Genomic DNA, 17,240 nt, shown 5'->3' with positions numbered 1-17,240 from the left:
CGTCAACAGTTGAAATAGGCTAGGACTGGTATTCATTTCTTTGACGTATTGGACTGTACATCCGTGGGTCAGTTAATCAACATGACATAACAAAATAACCATGATAATGCAAACTTTGATAAGTTATGAAAGTTTGACAATTTCATCGCATATTTTGATTAATGTCATGTGTATATTGAAGAATCCAGACTCGTTTTCCCTGAAATTCAAACAATATTTTACAACACTTTTTGAATTATAACAAAAGTAACAATGAAAGTAAAGTGTTGAAATTTAATTTACAATCCAGTCATCAAAAATGAAAACAAATTCTAGGAATATTCACTGCCTTGCAGTTACAGTCTGATTATAGTAATCCCCTTATTACAGTCACGTCGTTGTACCGAGTGACGGTGGAGGGGTGGGGCAGACTGCTGTTAGCAACCGCGTTCATTCATATTTTGACGACCTTGGTTAACTCTGAAATAATTTTTTAAAATGAAATCTTAAATATATTTTTGTACCATATTCCGTTTATATATTGATTACTCAAATTTCCCCTGTGTAAAATTAGATCTAGTCTATAAAAGGGGGAGGGGGGGGATTCGAGTCATAAAATTATAAGATTTCTGTATCACTAAGAATAACTAAGATTTCAGCATGAACCATTAATGCAGAATATTCTGATCTACAGAGCAAACATTTAACCCACCGTAAATACTTTCTGCAACAAAGTCGTCATCTGTATATATCTGTGATGTCGGACTAAAGACTGGTGTTTCTAGCACACGACACTGCGAGAAACTTGAAACAATCGTTGTCGCTGTAACATTTGATGACAATGAACCACTTGTTTTTTTTTTTAAAGTTTCATTTCTCTGGAAGCCTACCCCCGTCCCCTGTTTGCACAACAAAAACTTTACACTCTCTCATTAATCTTATATGTACACCGGAAGTCAACAAGGACGTAAACGAGTCTTGCGCCACCTATGTTTAAAATGGGAAAGAACTGACAAATATTGGCAATTAATGAACATTCAACATTTTCTGCATTGTCTGTTAAATTGTGGAATCTATTTAAAAATACACATCAAGTACACAATAAGATGTTTTAGTAATTAATATGAAACGGTTTCAAGTTAAAGTTTGCATAATATCGCTTTAGAGAATTTAGAAAATCAAGTATTTTGACCAAAAAAAAAATAAGGATATAAAAAGTTAAAAGCCTAAATGTCATCTATTTATATGCAAGAGTTATGTATTTTGCATTGGTGCAACTCATTTTTTTCTTGCGCAAGAAACTTATTTTGGTAAGTGTATACTTATTTATGGTGGGCAGTGTATATAACAATACTTAGGTGACCGATAAGGCCTGTGGGCCTCTTGTTTTAAAGTTCATGAATGATATACATGTTGCAGATATTCTGCAGGAAAAGAAACTCGATCATCTAGCCTTTGCATGATCACTAGGAAAACTGCAGTCTTTGATATGAGATTAGATTAGGGTTCAGGAAATTGACACATAGTTGTTTATGAAATTGACCTTGTGAACTTGTTATTATGAACTTGTTCTCGCAGCCATCTTTTTCCTTGTACAATGTACACAATCGGCACACTTCAAACAACTTGAGAATGGATTATAATCATGCAGACATGGTAAATTAATATAGATGTATTTCTCCATTCAAATATTTGTTGATAGTATGATGAATTATTTATTATATCTGTATAAATCAATTTCCTTAATGTATATGAAATAATGGTGTATATGATAAACATCAAGACAATCTTTTACTCAATTACTAAAAGCACTATGAGGATTTAGTATTTAAAAGATATATTATGGATTCAAATGTGATTGGAACAATGTGGTTATAGTCCCAAAATGGTGAAATTTACTGGTGATTATATACTAGAAATTTAATACTACAGTGCAGTCATTGTTTTCAATGAATTCTGCTCAACTACGGTAATAAATATGTGACAGTAAACAATATCTGTATCGTATGTTTTGTACAGTGGAGAGTGCTACAAAACAAGGATGAGACCAGTTCTGATCACATCTCCCAACCAGAGACGGGGAATTCATTCCATACAGCTGATTGAAATCCCACCCACCCCAGAAGGACAAAGAAGCTTCAGGTACTCACTAGATCAGGGCCATAACCAGCACTGCAAATTTTAAAGTAAGGGTATTGCATCATAATGGTGTAGCATGTGTAAATTTAACTTTACATGTCGACGTCAGTGTGCGGTGCATGAATTCCTGTTATGGAATTTTCACAGTGAGCAATAATCGTAAGGCCATCTCAGCAGCTGTTCGATTTCTTCAATTTAAGTTCTGTTATAGATTAGGAATGTTGATCATATCTTAAAGAAATGTTGTAGTCAGATAGTATAAATATGTCGGCTTGAGTATAAGACATTGTGTACATCAGTGAGGGGTTTATATATTTAGGTCACCTGAGTTGTTCAGGTGAATTATTGCCATACATGCCAACTTTTGAAAATCCCCCAATCTAATTAAAATCAGACTTCTTAGATCCGCGCCGTATACTCTGCGTAAGAATTTAAGATCTGACATAACCCGACTAGGGATCATGTTCATGTGAACTTTATGTTAGCCAATGAGTGCATCGCCAATGAAATCGTCGGTGTTCACAATTCAAGGAAAATGGCTGCAATTGTGGTGTCGCAATGCACCGGTTTACATCGACTGGCATTATGTTCCTCGCGTTAATTAAGTAAATTACCATCTCAAAAACTATTGAAACCCATCCCTATTCATACATAAATCGCATTTCACAATTAATTTAATTTGGGTGTATTTTATATCATACTTTTTGTTGTTTGAATGAACGGAATAGATTAGGCATTATTGCAAAAGTTTTAAATAATTAATTCCTTATGTGAGAATAAAAAAATTTATAGTGTGGAACAAACTTCATTGGAGATCGAGAGATTACTGTTGCATGTGATGACATTTTGTTTACGAATTGCTGGGAACCGCCTAAATAACCATCATTGTTTGTATGGCGCAATGTGACTGGCTGATAGTTCTCATGAATATTCCAAGCGAAAGGTCATGTGGACATGACCCACTATGGGGTTATGTCAGATCCTATTGTAGCAATTGTGAGCTTATCTTAAGATCTGGTTTTAATTAGATTGGAAAATCCCCATGAGAGATTTTGCATGTGATATGACATATTTTGCAAAGCTCTAGATTTTTTAATTTCGACATTTTGTCATGAAAATAAGTGTCTTTTGAAAAAAATACCAATATAATAATACATTGTGTCATATATTAATGCAACATCAAAAGTGTGTTTTATTCTCCATCAACTTTAACAAAACTCGGAAACACAATTTGAAAGAAATACATATTTATTTTCTTGAAATCATTAACTGTACTATTCAGCAAAAAGTTAGAGATAAACTAATATACACCCCTACAAGAATAAGTGATTACATGTAACATTAGCACATACATTTGCATCTTTTTTACAACACTATACAGTAACATGTACGCGTTTCTAGGTTCGCTCTTGGATTCGGCTATTCTACATGATAAGATCAACTAAACAAATGTCTCATTCACAGATTTAAATTACAAGTATTTACAATAAATTCACTTTCTTTTCTGTAGCGCATGAACTTTTCGGGGACTAAAGCACGCTGACTTCAGTATGCAAAACCTATTTCAGGCATGTAAGACCTTATTCAGTTTATACTTGCAAAACCTGACATGTTTTGGCTTCTCTTCACCCTGGCCATCAGACACAGACTGCTGATCATCCTGATTGTCTCAGCTTATATAACACTCAGGTATCACATGACCTCTGAGAACCTAAGGGAATTTCGTATGTGAAACCGAAAGGTAGCAAAATGCCACTACAGGGAAACGGAGGGATATTTTGATCTTGATTACAACTTCGCTTTAACACCACCACAGGATTATAGATATCAAAATTAGAAATAGAGTAAAGCACATGCATATAAACATATGCATTTGTTTTGGTATGACTACAAGAAAAACTTGGAGGTGATCTAGCTTGCTATCTGTTAAGGTGGCAGGGGACAGTTTCTTTGGTTTTGAAACATGTGGATAGGGGGTATACACCAAAGTCAGATTATGACAGACTAATGAAAAATCATATTTCCCTTTTATGTCAATTCTTGTATTTCATATTAGTGTAGTTAATAAATTATGACCCTAAATTACATGTAATCTATAAATACTGGTGCTGGTGCACAAAACATGCTCTGAGCAGGTTTCCCTTTTTTGCTTTGATTTTCCCTCATTTGGGCTAATCCGCACCACCCCCACACCATCACAGTACCAAACATGGGGATTAAGATACTGTGCACGATCAAGAACCCTATCTGCCCTTTTCAAAAATCTACCTCTCATATGGGGCCATCCACCTTCCCTCACAGCTACAGACCTTTTGCTAGACCCTGCATGTTTTCACCGGAATTTCTTCAGCAACTGACCACGTGTCTTAGTTTCGTATTTGCACCCATCTATATGCTAGGAATCATGGTGACACCTACATGTTGTATATCAACATTTTTATTAAGCACTCAGCTACATTTGACATGCATCCTAAAATTATTGTATACATTTTTACACATGTAATATCACTTCAAATACGGGGTATTTCCATTTTTTGAAAAAGTTGACCGGGCCTATAGTGCGAAACTGTCCCCTGCTACCTAACATGGTTTTGCAGAGTCTGGTGGAACAATCTGCAACCAGAAAAGAAATGTTGTACCACGAAGTTTGTAAACAAAATCTCTGCATGCATTACATCTGAAATATTTTTATAAGAAGCGCAGAAGGATAATTCGTACCCTCAAGTAGGACCCGGGGTCACCCAAAAGTAGTTCTTCTATCTTGAAGTAAATGCGCATAATAAATACAAGTGAAACTCTTATCTGTTAGAAAAGAGGAAATGTGCCTACTTTCTGCATGACTTTGTTATCGTTGAGGCACAAATCTTTCGGCGGATAGACATGCTCCAATTTACATTCTGTTATGAATCCGTTTATTAGGTCTTTCCACTTTTCTGTGTTTTTTTTTGTGTATATTGCTATTGTTATTATCATTCTAATATATTTTTTCCTAATGGAGTGATTTTTTGTTTCAATGCTTACAGATGAATAAACTTCATCATTATATAGAACCTAACAAAATGTGCTTGAGTGGGACCATATCAATATTGGGGAATTGTTCCATTAATGGTTCTATAAAGGTTACCCGTGGTCACCATTATAATGTAGTGATTATGTAAGGGTTACCACTGGGGACCCATTGATTTAATGGTCTTATAAGGGTTTCCTCTGGTCATCCATTGATTTAATAGTCTTATAAGGGTTTCCTTTGGTCACCCATTGATGCAATGATCATATACGGGTTAACTCTGGTCACCCATTGATGTAATGGTCATAAAAGAGTTGCTTCTTGTCACCGTAGATATAATCATGTAAGGGTAACCGTTGATCACCCATAAAAGCAGTGGTTATAAGAGGGTTACCTTTGGTCACCCATGGTAGCAATGGGTATAATGGGGTTACCTCTGGTCATCATGATGTAATGCTCATCTAAGGGTTACCTCAGGTCACCCATTGCAGGGTTTGACATTTACTTTTTTGAGCACTAGACCAGTCGGGCTACTTCAAATGATTTTACTAGACCTGACCTTACATCCACTATAGCCCTGACCAAATTTCCAGAACCCCCCCCCCCCCCCCCCCCCACCCCGCCCCCCCCACCCCCGATGGTTTCTCCATATGTAAATACTTAATTCAAATGACAAACGTTAAGTTTAAACTAAAACGTACTTAATTGTCTCAAAAAAATCTTTATTCTCGTCATTCAATTTGATGCTTTATTTTCAAATGCATTTTCTGTTTCTTTAAATTCTACCCGGCACAGAAATTCTTTAGTCCATTTGTTAGAATAAAATGACCTCAACCGCTTTTTTAAAATTTCTATTTCATAAGCCCTGCTTTGTTTCTTCCCAACCTATTCATTCCTTTTTTAGCTCTTCTGAGCCGAAGGCTCAAAGAGCTAATCATATGGCCATATGTTTGGCGTGCGGTGTGTGTCAACTTTTTGGAAAAAGGGCTATATCTCAAGAACCCCTGGGCCAATTTTTGTCAAATTTGTCACAGGGTATCCTTGGCCCAAGGGCTTTCATTTGTACTAAAACTAGGGTTGTGACCCTTTAACAAGGGGAGATAATTAGGAAAATGCAAACAAAAGTAGTGGTTGCTAAAAAATCTTCTTCTCAAGAACCACTGGGCAAATTATCACCAAACTAATTCATAAGGATCAGGATAGGTTGTAGATAAAAAAAATGTTAGTCATCATCCTGGGGCAAAGGGTGTGCTCTCAAGGTCACTTCAAAGTTGACCTTAAATTTTGTTTTGTTAAAACTTTGATATTTTGCTTAGTATAAGGACTAGAATCATCAAATCTTGTCAGTTGATGCATCTTAGGACCTAATACCATGTTGTCTCAAAAGTAGGTCATGGTGACCTACTTTTTGAATTTTGCAGGTAATTATTATTAAATGGAATTTGATGCATATCTTGGACACTTTTGAGCCTATGATCATCAAAAGTTGTCAGTTGATGGATCATGGGACCTTGAACTGCATCATGTGAAAAGTATGTCACCATGACCTACTTTCTGAATTTTATGGCTAATCATTTATGAATACATTTTAGGTTGTTATTTCAGATACCGAAAGGTTTAGAATCATCAAACCTTGGAAGTTGATGCGTCTAGAGGCCTCAAAACATATTTATAAAAAAAGTAGGTCACGGTGACCTACTATTTGAATTTTGCAGCCATTCAAATTTCACATTTTCAATTTTAGATGCATATTTTGGACACTATGAAAGCTAGGATCATCAAACTTTGTCAGTTGATGCATCTTGAGTCTTCATAGTTTGTTGACCAAAAAGTAGGTCACCGTGACCTACTTTTGGAATTTGACGGCTATATTTTAATATTTCAGATACTATTTGACTTACAATTATCAAACTTTGTCAGTTGATGCATGTTGAGTCTTCAAAGTGTGTTGACTAAAAAGTAGGTCACTGTGACCTATTTTTGGATTTTGACGTCTATATTTGAATATTTCAGATACAATTTGACTTACAATCATCAAACTTTGTCAGTTGATGGGTCTTGAGTCTTCAGAGTGTGTCAACCAAAAAGTAGGTCACTGTGACCTACTTTTGGAATTTGACGTTTATATCTGAATATTTCAGATACTATTTGACTTCAATTATCAAACTTTGTCAGTTGATGCATCTTGAGTCTTTGGAGTGTGTCGACCAAAAAGTAGGTCACTGTGGCCTTCATGTGATAGGTCTTTAAAACCTTGTTATTGATGAATCTTGGTTAGTGAGAGTTTTTGCCTGTTCTACATTGTATCAGAAGAGCGATTCTAGGCCCATGGGCCTCTTGTTTTTCTCTCGGGACATCTTTCTTGAGGATGAGAAGTCGTATTTGTATAGAGACATTCCCGCACATGTGTCAACACCACAAAATGGCTCTTTACGATGTAATTTATTAATTTGATAGACACTTTCTTATATTCAATTAAAATAAACTGTTTTTTCAAATGAAAATAAATTCAGTTTATATCTATTTAACTGAACCATAACTTTACACACATTAACATTGTGTAGATGTCGTAAAACATCACTTCCGACAGCGACTTATATATTAGAACTAAAAATAGAGATTATGTCATCGTGCAGTTCAAAATTGCTCGCACTCTTTACAGTTATTTTTTTTAGTTGAGAATAAAATATCCTATGGTTTAAAGTAAAGTTTCTTGTTTATTTTTTCAACACGACCAGTCGGACTAGTAAATCGACATTTTACCCGACCGGACCTATCATTTAGTAGACTCGGTCGGTCAGACGTGCCTTAGTGTCAAACCCTGCATTGATGAAATATCATATAAGGTTTACCACTGGTCACCTATTAATGAAATATCATATACGAGCTACCTCTGGTCACCAATTGATGTAAATGTCATATAAGGGTTTCCTCTGGTCACCAATTGATGTTAATGTCATTTAAGGGTTTCCTCTGGTCACCCATTGATGTAATGGTCATAAAAGGGTTCCCTCTGGTCACCTATTAATGTAATTGTCATATAAGGGTTTTCTCTGGTCACCCACTGATGTAAATGTCATGTATGGGTTTCCTCTGGTAGAGTGACCACATGACCAATCTCCTGCTATGTCCGAAATTCATACTACCGTCATCGCTATATTTTTTATTTACAACAATGCTAATGAACAATAATTTTAGAAATTCAAACCATAACATAATTGAGACAAAATACCCACGGACCATCTGAACATAATTTGTACAACCCTTACTTAAAGTTTGGTGAAAATATGCCAAGTAGATAAAACAATTTACAAACAGATAGACAAATGATCAAGAAAGCTCATTTCATTCTTTGACTCGGGTGACTAAACATTCACCTTTGCACTATTGTAGCATCATAAAATATAATCTATAGTAATATAATTTTCATGTCTGAAATCAATAGGTGACCAGAGGTCACCCTCCAGGTGCAACATTATCTTATAATTATCTGTAAATAAATTGCAAATAAATATATATTATTACTACAGTAACTTGATCCGAAGAGTCGGATCACGTCGAGTTGACAGGTGCGGATCATCAGATCACACTAGACACGAAGCGTCGAGTTTGATATGATGATCCGCGCCTGTCAACGAGACATGATCCAACTCTTCGGATCAAGTTACTGTAGTAATGATAAATTTATTATATACCCTCTATGCATTTTAAATCCACATTTGTAAGATACTAAATGTAATCCAAATTATCAAAAATACAGACATACAGTGAAATTATGTTTTGTGACTACGCAGTTTTGTTTGTGACACGGCCAATATTTTAAGCAAAAAACGTTGCGTTGATGCATTGTGACGTTATCAGTTTCAGAGGATACTGATACGGAATCAGAAAACCACAGGGTGGTGATCCGGAAAACCGGATCACACACTGTGAAATCCACAGTATTAGTTACCATTTCCGCAGCAGTGTTTCGTAAAGTTAGTAAAAATAATTTGGAATATGAAATAGTTTGAGGGATAAAGCATATTTATATTTACATGAAAATGCTTGCGAAAATTAAACATTCCTAGTATGGACATTAATTAATATTTGACCAAAAGTAACGATTGTCGTCATAAAGGGGAGGGGGGGGGGGGGGAGTATTTTTCTCAAACAAGGATCGATTATAAAAGTGCCTGAATAGTTTGTACGTTTCCCAAGCAAGATTCGGAGAAATGTGTGTCCAGTCTTACACTTGCACTGACTCATTGTTTACAGACGATTGACTTTCTTTATGTAAATGCCTAGAGATGCAAATTGCATGTGCATGTAGGATCGATTTCGGTGACTTATAGGCTATACTATCAAAATCACTGTGACGCATACTATACATATATATAATATATGCAATGTATATGAAAAGGAGACTTGTAATCACTATGAAATAAAATAAATATTATCATTTGACAAGAATTCAATCAACAGATTTACACATGACACTTGACAGCGGTAGCAAATTACGACAAATTATGATGACATTTTCCCCGCGATACAATATTAATGTCGTGACTTACTTTTTAGCTCACCTGAACCGAAGGTTCAAGTGAGCTATTCTGATCACATTTTGTCCGGCGTCCGTCTGTCTGTAAACTTTTCACATTTTCGACTTCTTCTCCAGAACCACTGGGCCAATTTCAACCTAACTTGGCCAAAAGCATCCTTGCGTGAAGGGCTTTCAAGTTTGTTCAAATGAAGGGCCATGTCCCTTTCAAAGGGGAGATAATCACAAAAATGCAAAAATAGGGTGGGGTCATTTAAAAATCTTCTTCTCAAGAACCACTGGGCCAGAAGAGCTGAAATTTACCTGAAAGCTTCCTGACATATTGCAGATTCAAGTTTGTTCAAATCATGGCCCCCGGTGGTAGGATGGGGCCACAAGGGGGGGGGGGATCAAAGTTTTACATACAAATATATAGGGAAAAACTTTAAAAATCTTCTTCTCAAGAACCACTAAGCCAGAAAAGCTGAGATTTACATGAAAGCTTCCTGACATAGTGCAGATTCAAGTTTGTTCAAATCATGGCCCCCGGGGATAAGATGGGGCCCCAAGGGGGGGATCAAAGTTTTACACACAAATATATAGGGAAAAATTTAAAAATCTTCTTCTCAAGAACCACTAAGCCAGGAAAGCTGATTTTTACATGAAAACTTTCTGACATAGTGCAGATTCAAGTTTGTTCAAATCATGGCCCCCAGGGATAAGATGGGGCCCCAAGGGGGGGGGATCAAAGTTTTACACACAAATATATAGGGAAAAATTTAAAAATCTTCTTCTCAAGAACCACCAAGCCAGAAAAGCTGAGATTTACATGAAAGCTTCCTGACATAATGCAGATTCAAGTTTGTTCAAATCATGGGCCCCTGGGGTTGGATGGGGCCACAATAGGGGATCAAAGTTTTACATACAAATATATAGTTAAAATCTTTAAAAATCTTCTTCTCAAGAACTACTAAGCCAGAAAAGCTGATTTTTACATGAAAGCTTTCTGACATAGTGCAGATTCAAGTTTGTTCAAATCATGGCCCCCGGGGATAAGATGGGGCCCCAAGGGGTGGATCAAAGTTTTACATACAAATATATAGGGAAAAACTTTAAAAATCTTCTTCTCAAGAACCACTAAGCCAGAAAAGCTGATTTTTACATGAAAACTTTCTGACATAGTGCAGATTCAAGTTTGTTCAAATCATGGCCCCCGGGGATAAGATGGGGCCCCAAGGGGTGGATCAAAGTTTTACACACAAATATATAGGGAAAAACTTTAAAAATCTTCTTCTCAAGAACCACTAAGCCAGAAAAGCTGATTTTTACATGAAAACTTTCTGACATAGTGCAGATTCAAGTTTGTTCAAATCATGGCCCCCGGGGATAAGATGGGGCCCCAAGGGGGGGATCAAAGTTTTACACACAAATATATAGGGAAAAACTTTAAAAATCTTCTTCTCAAGAACCACTAAGCCAGAAAAGCTGAGATTTACATGAAAGCTTCCTGACATAGTGCAGATTCAAGTTTGTTCAAATCATGGCCCCCGGGGATAAGATGGGGCCCCAAGGGGGGGGGGATCAAAGTTTTACACACAAATATATAGGGAAAAACTTTAAAAATCTTCTTCTCAAGAACCACTAAGCCAGAAAAGCTGAGATTTACATGAAAGCTTCCTGACATAATGCAGATTCAAGTTTATTCAAATCATGGGCTCCGGGGGTTGGATGGGGCCACAATAGGGGATCAAAGTTTTACATACAAATATATAGGAAAAATCTTCTTCTCAAGAACCACGGAGCCAGAAAAGCTGATTTTTACATGAAAACTTTCTGACATAGTGCAGATTCAAGTTTGTTCAAATCATGGGCTCCGGGGGTAGGATGGGGCCACAAGGGGGATCAAAGTTTTACACACAAATATATAGTTAAAATCTTTTTCTCAATAACCACTGAGTCAGAAAAGCTGATATTTACAAGAAAACTTTCTGACATAGTGCAGATTCAAGTTTGTTCAAATCATGGTCCCCGGGGGGTAGGATGGGGCCACAAGTGGGGGGGGGGGTGTCAAAGTTTTACATACAAATATAGAAAAAAGCTTTAAAAGAACCATTGGGCCAAAGAAGTTGACATTTACATGAAAGCTTTCTGACATAGTGTAGATTCAAGTTTGCAAAGGGTAGTTTGGGCCATAATAGGGACCAAGGTTTTACATGCAAATATATATGGAAAGTCTTTAGATATGGGCCAAGGTGACTCAGGTGAGCGATTGTTTATTATGACGTCATATAGTGTGTCTTTACAGCATTGTGATTTTTTCAGCAAGCTTTAACTACGCTGCGTCCGGTTCTAAATTTATAATAAATTCGCAACCATCACGTGATCATCGTCCTGCATATCCTTAGGTATAAAGTCTTTCATCTTTATGGACACTTCCGGGGCATTTGTGTTTTAAGATTACATCTTGTTTTATATTGCTGCTGAATATAAGAATTTAGCTTTTATATATATATATATATATATATATGTATATGTGTGTGTGTGTGTAAAACATGAAAATTGTTATAGATTTTATAGCCCTTAGGGCTATAGTGATACTTTTATCTAATAGTACTCAGTTGACCACTAAAGCCTATAAGTGGGCCTGTAATTATCAGACTGGTAGGTGGTTTATTCTCTGGATGATATTAATTTAAACAATATTTATTCAATAATTTGATGGGATTGGGCAGCAGGCTTATCCTATATAAGGTCTCTCCTCTATGGATGATATAATTAAAGCAATTACCAATTATGTAAGGAAAACTATTCATATTTCACTGATCTAATGAAGTGCTAGAAAATAGCAAAATAACAAAATGGATTTATTATAGATGACAATAGTGGACTTTTAATTTCTGATACAATGTTTATAATCATCCAATATTTTTATATGGGAAAGCTGAAGGGGAAGAAATATCAGTAATGTTTGCCCTTTTATATTTAGACTTGATCACAAACTGGGTCCAGAACTGGATGCTGTAAATGTCAGAGACAAGATTGTAGAAGTGAATAGGATTCCAGTGAAGGAGAGTTCTGTTGGAGAGGTATAGAATTAATCACTTTCTGATAATTATTTATACAATACAGGATGTTACAAGATGATGGTTGTCAGTGGATGTTTGAAAAAATAAGGAATTGTATTAAATGTGTAAAGCAAAACACATGCAGGGTTAAAGAGCAAGGTACATTAAGACCCAAATTTCGCCACAAAATTAGGATAAATTTAAAATGTGGTTTCACTTGGTTTAATCATTATGATTATACACTAGGGCATTGGCCCTGATGATACATTTGGAAATTAGTGACGTAATATGTTCTGTGACGTCATTTTCCTTATCTCCGATTGACATTATTTACCGAAATCGCCGAAATTAGCCGTTTTTTATGCCTTTGAATCCATTTTTAAGATCGAGCACATGCAACAACCACAAAGATGTTTTGTGTACAAATTAATCATGTTGAAAGTCAGTAATGAGCAAAATTTCGACTTGGTTGATAAATGAGCAGACTATTAAATTTAACGTTTAACCATTTCCCGCGTTCATCTGTAATACAAATTTCAACGTTGATGGTGTTCATATATACAAATTTGATGAATAGATAACATCCATATGTACAGCATACTAAATTTTATAAGACTCTACGTAGTTTGCATTGAAGAAGATAGTGTGTAATCAGAGAATTGGAATCTTCGACACAGATATTTCCGATTCCAATTTTACTCGTTTTATGTTTGATATAGATACGCAATGATATCAACGCAATTAATGTAACACATGGCAAAGTTCAATCACATATTCTTTTTTATCATAGATAGTTTATGATATGAATTATCCCTCTAAATTGGTGTGCATGTACTGTGGCGGCTACAATGCTACAATGCGTATCTAAATACATGTCTAAATACACCTTGTCAGTCATAATATTCTAACGTACATGTAGGCTAATTATAACTTATTGGGTATGTTGCATGTGTAATTTCAAATGCTATTCTAATATTGTATTAAGCAATATGTCAGACACATCTAATGATAAATAATCATAATGGGGGGGGGGGGGGGGGGGGGATAAATCAAAATTCGCATATAAATTTATGGAAAAACTACATTCTCAAAACAAAAGAATGTGTGGGCCAAATTTTCCTATTGCTACGTCGCTGTAATAATTATTTGTTTATAGAACCACCTTATATTTGTCGATAACTGACGCACGTGTTCTGTGACATAGTCTTATTTAAAAATACATGATAGCTAGTCATTGGTTACTATTTTCATCATTAAATCGTGGAACTGGTGTTGAAGTATTAGAACGCAATTTTTACACATAAGGAGAACTTTCTTTTCCTGCATTTACACTCTAACCATTCCACTCACCGTCGGTCACTTAGCATTTAGTGGCATGTGGACAAAACATCGCTTAATGACTAATCCGGACCTCCACTCTAGATTCGCGCATGATTCGGATATAGTGACTATATCCGAATCATGCACGGATCTAGAGTGGAGGTCCGGATACCCCCTCCCCTCTGAAATTAAAGTTGCATGTAATGTGTGCGTAAAGCAATGACGACTAAACTAAATCAGATCACAATATTATCATGAAATCATTTGTATAAAACTTCAACGATTGTTTGAAATCCTTTCCCAATCTACATAATTACCGGTGATTAATTCTTGGCTTTTTTCAATTTCACTAGAAATCTATGTGGAAATATAATGCAAGTTCTCAACAAAGCACAGGAATTTGGATACAGCAATAATATATTAATTTCAGCAAAACATGATATTTTGTAGGATTAAAGTTTGAACACTCGATATTTTCTTTGTTTAAACTTCAAATAATTCAAATAGCCGATGTCATAGAAATAAAGTAAAAATATTGATCAATTGTTCAATGTGTTGTAATCGTACACTATCATTATTTGGAGACGGTAGTGAAATGAAGAATTTTCGCTGCATTTAACATTGTAGATAAATGAAGTACATCAGTCGCGTGTCATTTACTACAAACGAAAATTGCATATTCCCAGATCCATGGAAATCGTGCAGCATGCTGAAAGTACCCTGAAGAGGTGTCTGACAAAATCAAGTGACGAAGCCCTTGTACACAACTATGGCTTCGAAAAACGTGCTGGTCATGGTCACGGTGTGATGATATCGTGGCACTTATGTACGATGATGAATATCTAATATGAATTTAAGATCGAATGAAACTTAATTGACTGTTTTATAATAATTATTGTTAAGTATAACATTTTCTACAATTTTACGTTCTGTAGTAATTTTCTTGAGATCGATTAGGTGAACAACGTGAACAAGCATATGATATGTCTCCGAATGAAACATTACTTAAGCGCCGAGTTTCACCTGAAAAAAAAAACTATTTGGTAAACAATGTGCACCCCTTTCTCACACCAAAAATCCTTGAAAAAAAGTACATATCTTATTTGACAAAATACGGTACTATGCTACACATCGACGTATTCTTCATGATATTCAAGCATAAATATGATGGTTTGATGAGAGAATCATGAAAAAAGAGGCTAGATTTGGTCATCAAATTTTCATTTATTTGTCTCAAATGAACAATTTGCATCTAGATTTTGAATTTTTTTCCCAGACCCCCACCCTCTTTAAAAGGGGACAAGCCCCTCCCGCACTCTTCCCCTTGTCGCATCGCGAATCGGCCGTCTACTTTCAGCAGCCGGACTAGTCAAAAATCAGCAGGACTAGTAAATTATAGATTCTAGTAGTCCTTTTCACTAGTATAGTGAAAAAACTTGGTGTCAAAAACTGATTAGATCTTACACCTTTCATTATTTTGACAATTGCTGGAAAATATAAATACCTTTGAATATATATGCTGATGCACTGTCATAGTGATTGACTTTGGTACTGTTAATAGACAACCTCTGCTTCATTCATCATTAGAAACTGGCCGAAAAGGAATTGTTGAATTATTTATTAGACAGGGAAACCAAGGTTATTTTCATGATGTCTCTGACTAAATCGGCATGTAGCAAAAGGTAGGGGGGGGGGGGGGGGGGGTCACAATATACGATCCTCTCCCATGCGGACTTCGGACGTGGTTTGAGACAATGAATATGATTTATGATTCAAACTTTTTTTCCTTTGCGTAAATACTAATGCGTTGAAAGATTTGTTATATAAAGATAATTGTCAGTGGCATGTGTATTTTCTTCAAATAATGAGTGTAAATAGATGCAAGTGTATATGCTAAAACATTGAGGATAATACCGACAAGATTATTTTTTGTTAGGTTTTTCATGGTGTCAGTGTCAAATCTTGTGTAGAACTTATCACATTGTTTGTAAATCTTATCACATCCTATAAGGTTCACATTCGGTCCCATTGTCGTGTGTTGAATTTCAAAAAAAAAATTGAATTGCAAAGACAAGAACGGTATATTTCAATAGCAGTGTTGTTTTTGACATTTCTTCAGCGCGAATTAGCTACTGACGGAGTGACAGATTTGTCTACTGAGTCAGTGTCATTTTAGGAGATTAAATGAGCAGTCCGTCGTATTTACATGTATCTTCATAACCAGAATACATTGATTTTTATATGTGCTAATGGGTATTCTCAATAATTAACACATTTGAAAAAGAAATTAAATATACCTAAATCATCAAGCTAGTTCATCATTTAACAGAGACTTGGCAATCCCTAGTATTGATTAGAAAATATAAGGATGCCATATTTGGCATCTAATGCATTCAATTTGCACAATACGTTCATTATATATTCATTTCAAAATAGGTTGGTGGCAATATAGTTTTTCTTCGAAACATTGCTTTGTCATGTGAAATTTCAATGGGATATATGTGTATATTACGGACATGTAAGGTACTAAAATCAATGCTAGGCGTTTGATAGATGCATTCCTGTCAAAACTGCTGGAAGCTGGAAGCAAATGGGACTAAACATTTATTACTAATATAATTTGGAACAATTCTAGATATCTACTATTGTTGTGAGAGTAAATATTATTTCCATACAGTAGGACCAGCAGGCATGTTCACGAGGCTATCTTAGGGCTAAGCCGTGTCGTAAATATGCCTTAAGATACTACATAATCTTAAATCAGTTTCCGGAATTTTTCCCAAACTTAGGCCTCGCCATAAGTTCATCCGAACTTTAGGACAGTCCAACCCTTGCCCTAAGGTCCTCAAAAGTTTGTTTAAAATGGCGTCAGCCATCATATTGAGGCGAAGGGTTCAAAGAAACCATGAAAAGATAGATGTATTTAAAGATATTGACAGCCCACAAAGATTACTTAGTTGCGAGTAAATATACAGATTTTCGTAGCTTCCCAGTGGTTTTGGACTTGGACGCCTTCTTCTTAATGTCACTAGGATAGGAAGGATAGGAAGGTCACTTCTCCCTACTCTGACCCACAGTGGATGAAATAATCTCTCTCTCTCTCTCTCTCTCTCTCTCTCTCTCTGTATATATATATATATATATATATATTAACACATATGGAATGTTCGAGTTTCCCTATGCGTTTCTTGTACTTCTTTATTTTAAGCAA

General features: G+C 35.7%; 1 protein-coding gene across 6 annotated transcripts in view; it reads left to right on the top strand.

Moving 5' to 3' along the window:
- Nucleotides 1-17,240, top strand: part of LOC125664639 (LIM domain kinase 1-like) — a 231,804-nt gene that overhangs the window by 68,836 nt on the left and 145,728 nt on the right. For 4 of the 6 annotated variants that reach the window (XM_048897478.2, XM_056154636.1, XM_056154629.1 and 1 more), the window contains 2 exons: nt 1,999-2,121; nt 12,631-12,730. In XM_048897478.2, the coding sequence (XP_048753435.1) occupies nt 1,999-2,121; nt 12,631-12,730 (223 nt within the window). Of the gene's footprint in view, nt 1-1,510; nt 1,636-1,998; nt 2,122-12,630; nt 12,731-17,240 lie in introns of those variants that run through there. The other 2 variants (XM_048897480.2, XM_056154650.1) reach the window with 1 other exon arrangement.

Source organism: Ostrea edulis, chromosome 1 (assembly GCF_947568905.1).
Source record: "Ostrea edulis chromosome 1, xbOstEdul1.1, whole genome shotgun sequence".
In the NCBI taxonomy this organism is placed as follows: domain Eukaryota; kingdom Metazoa; phylum Mollusca; class Bivalvia; order Ostreida; family Ostreidae; genus Ostrea; species Ostrea edulis.
This window is presented reverse-complemented; position numbering and strand designations above follow the sequence as displayed.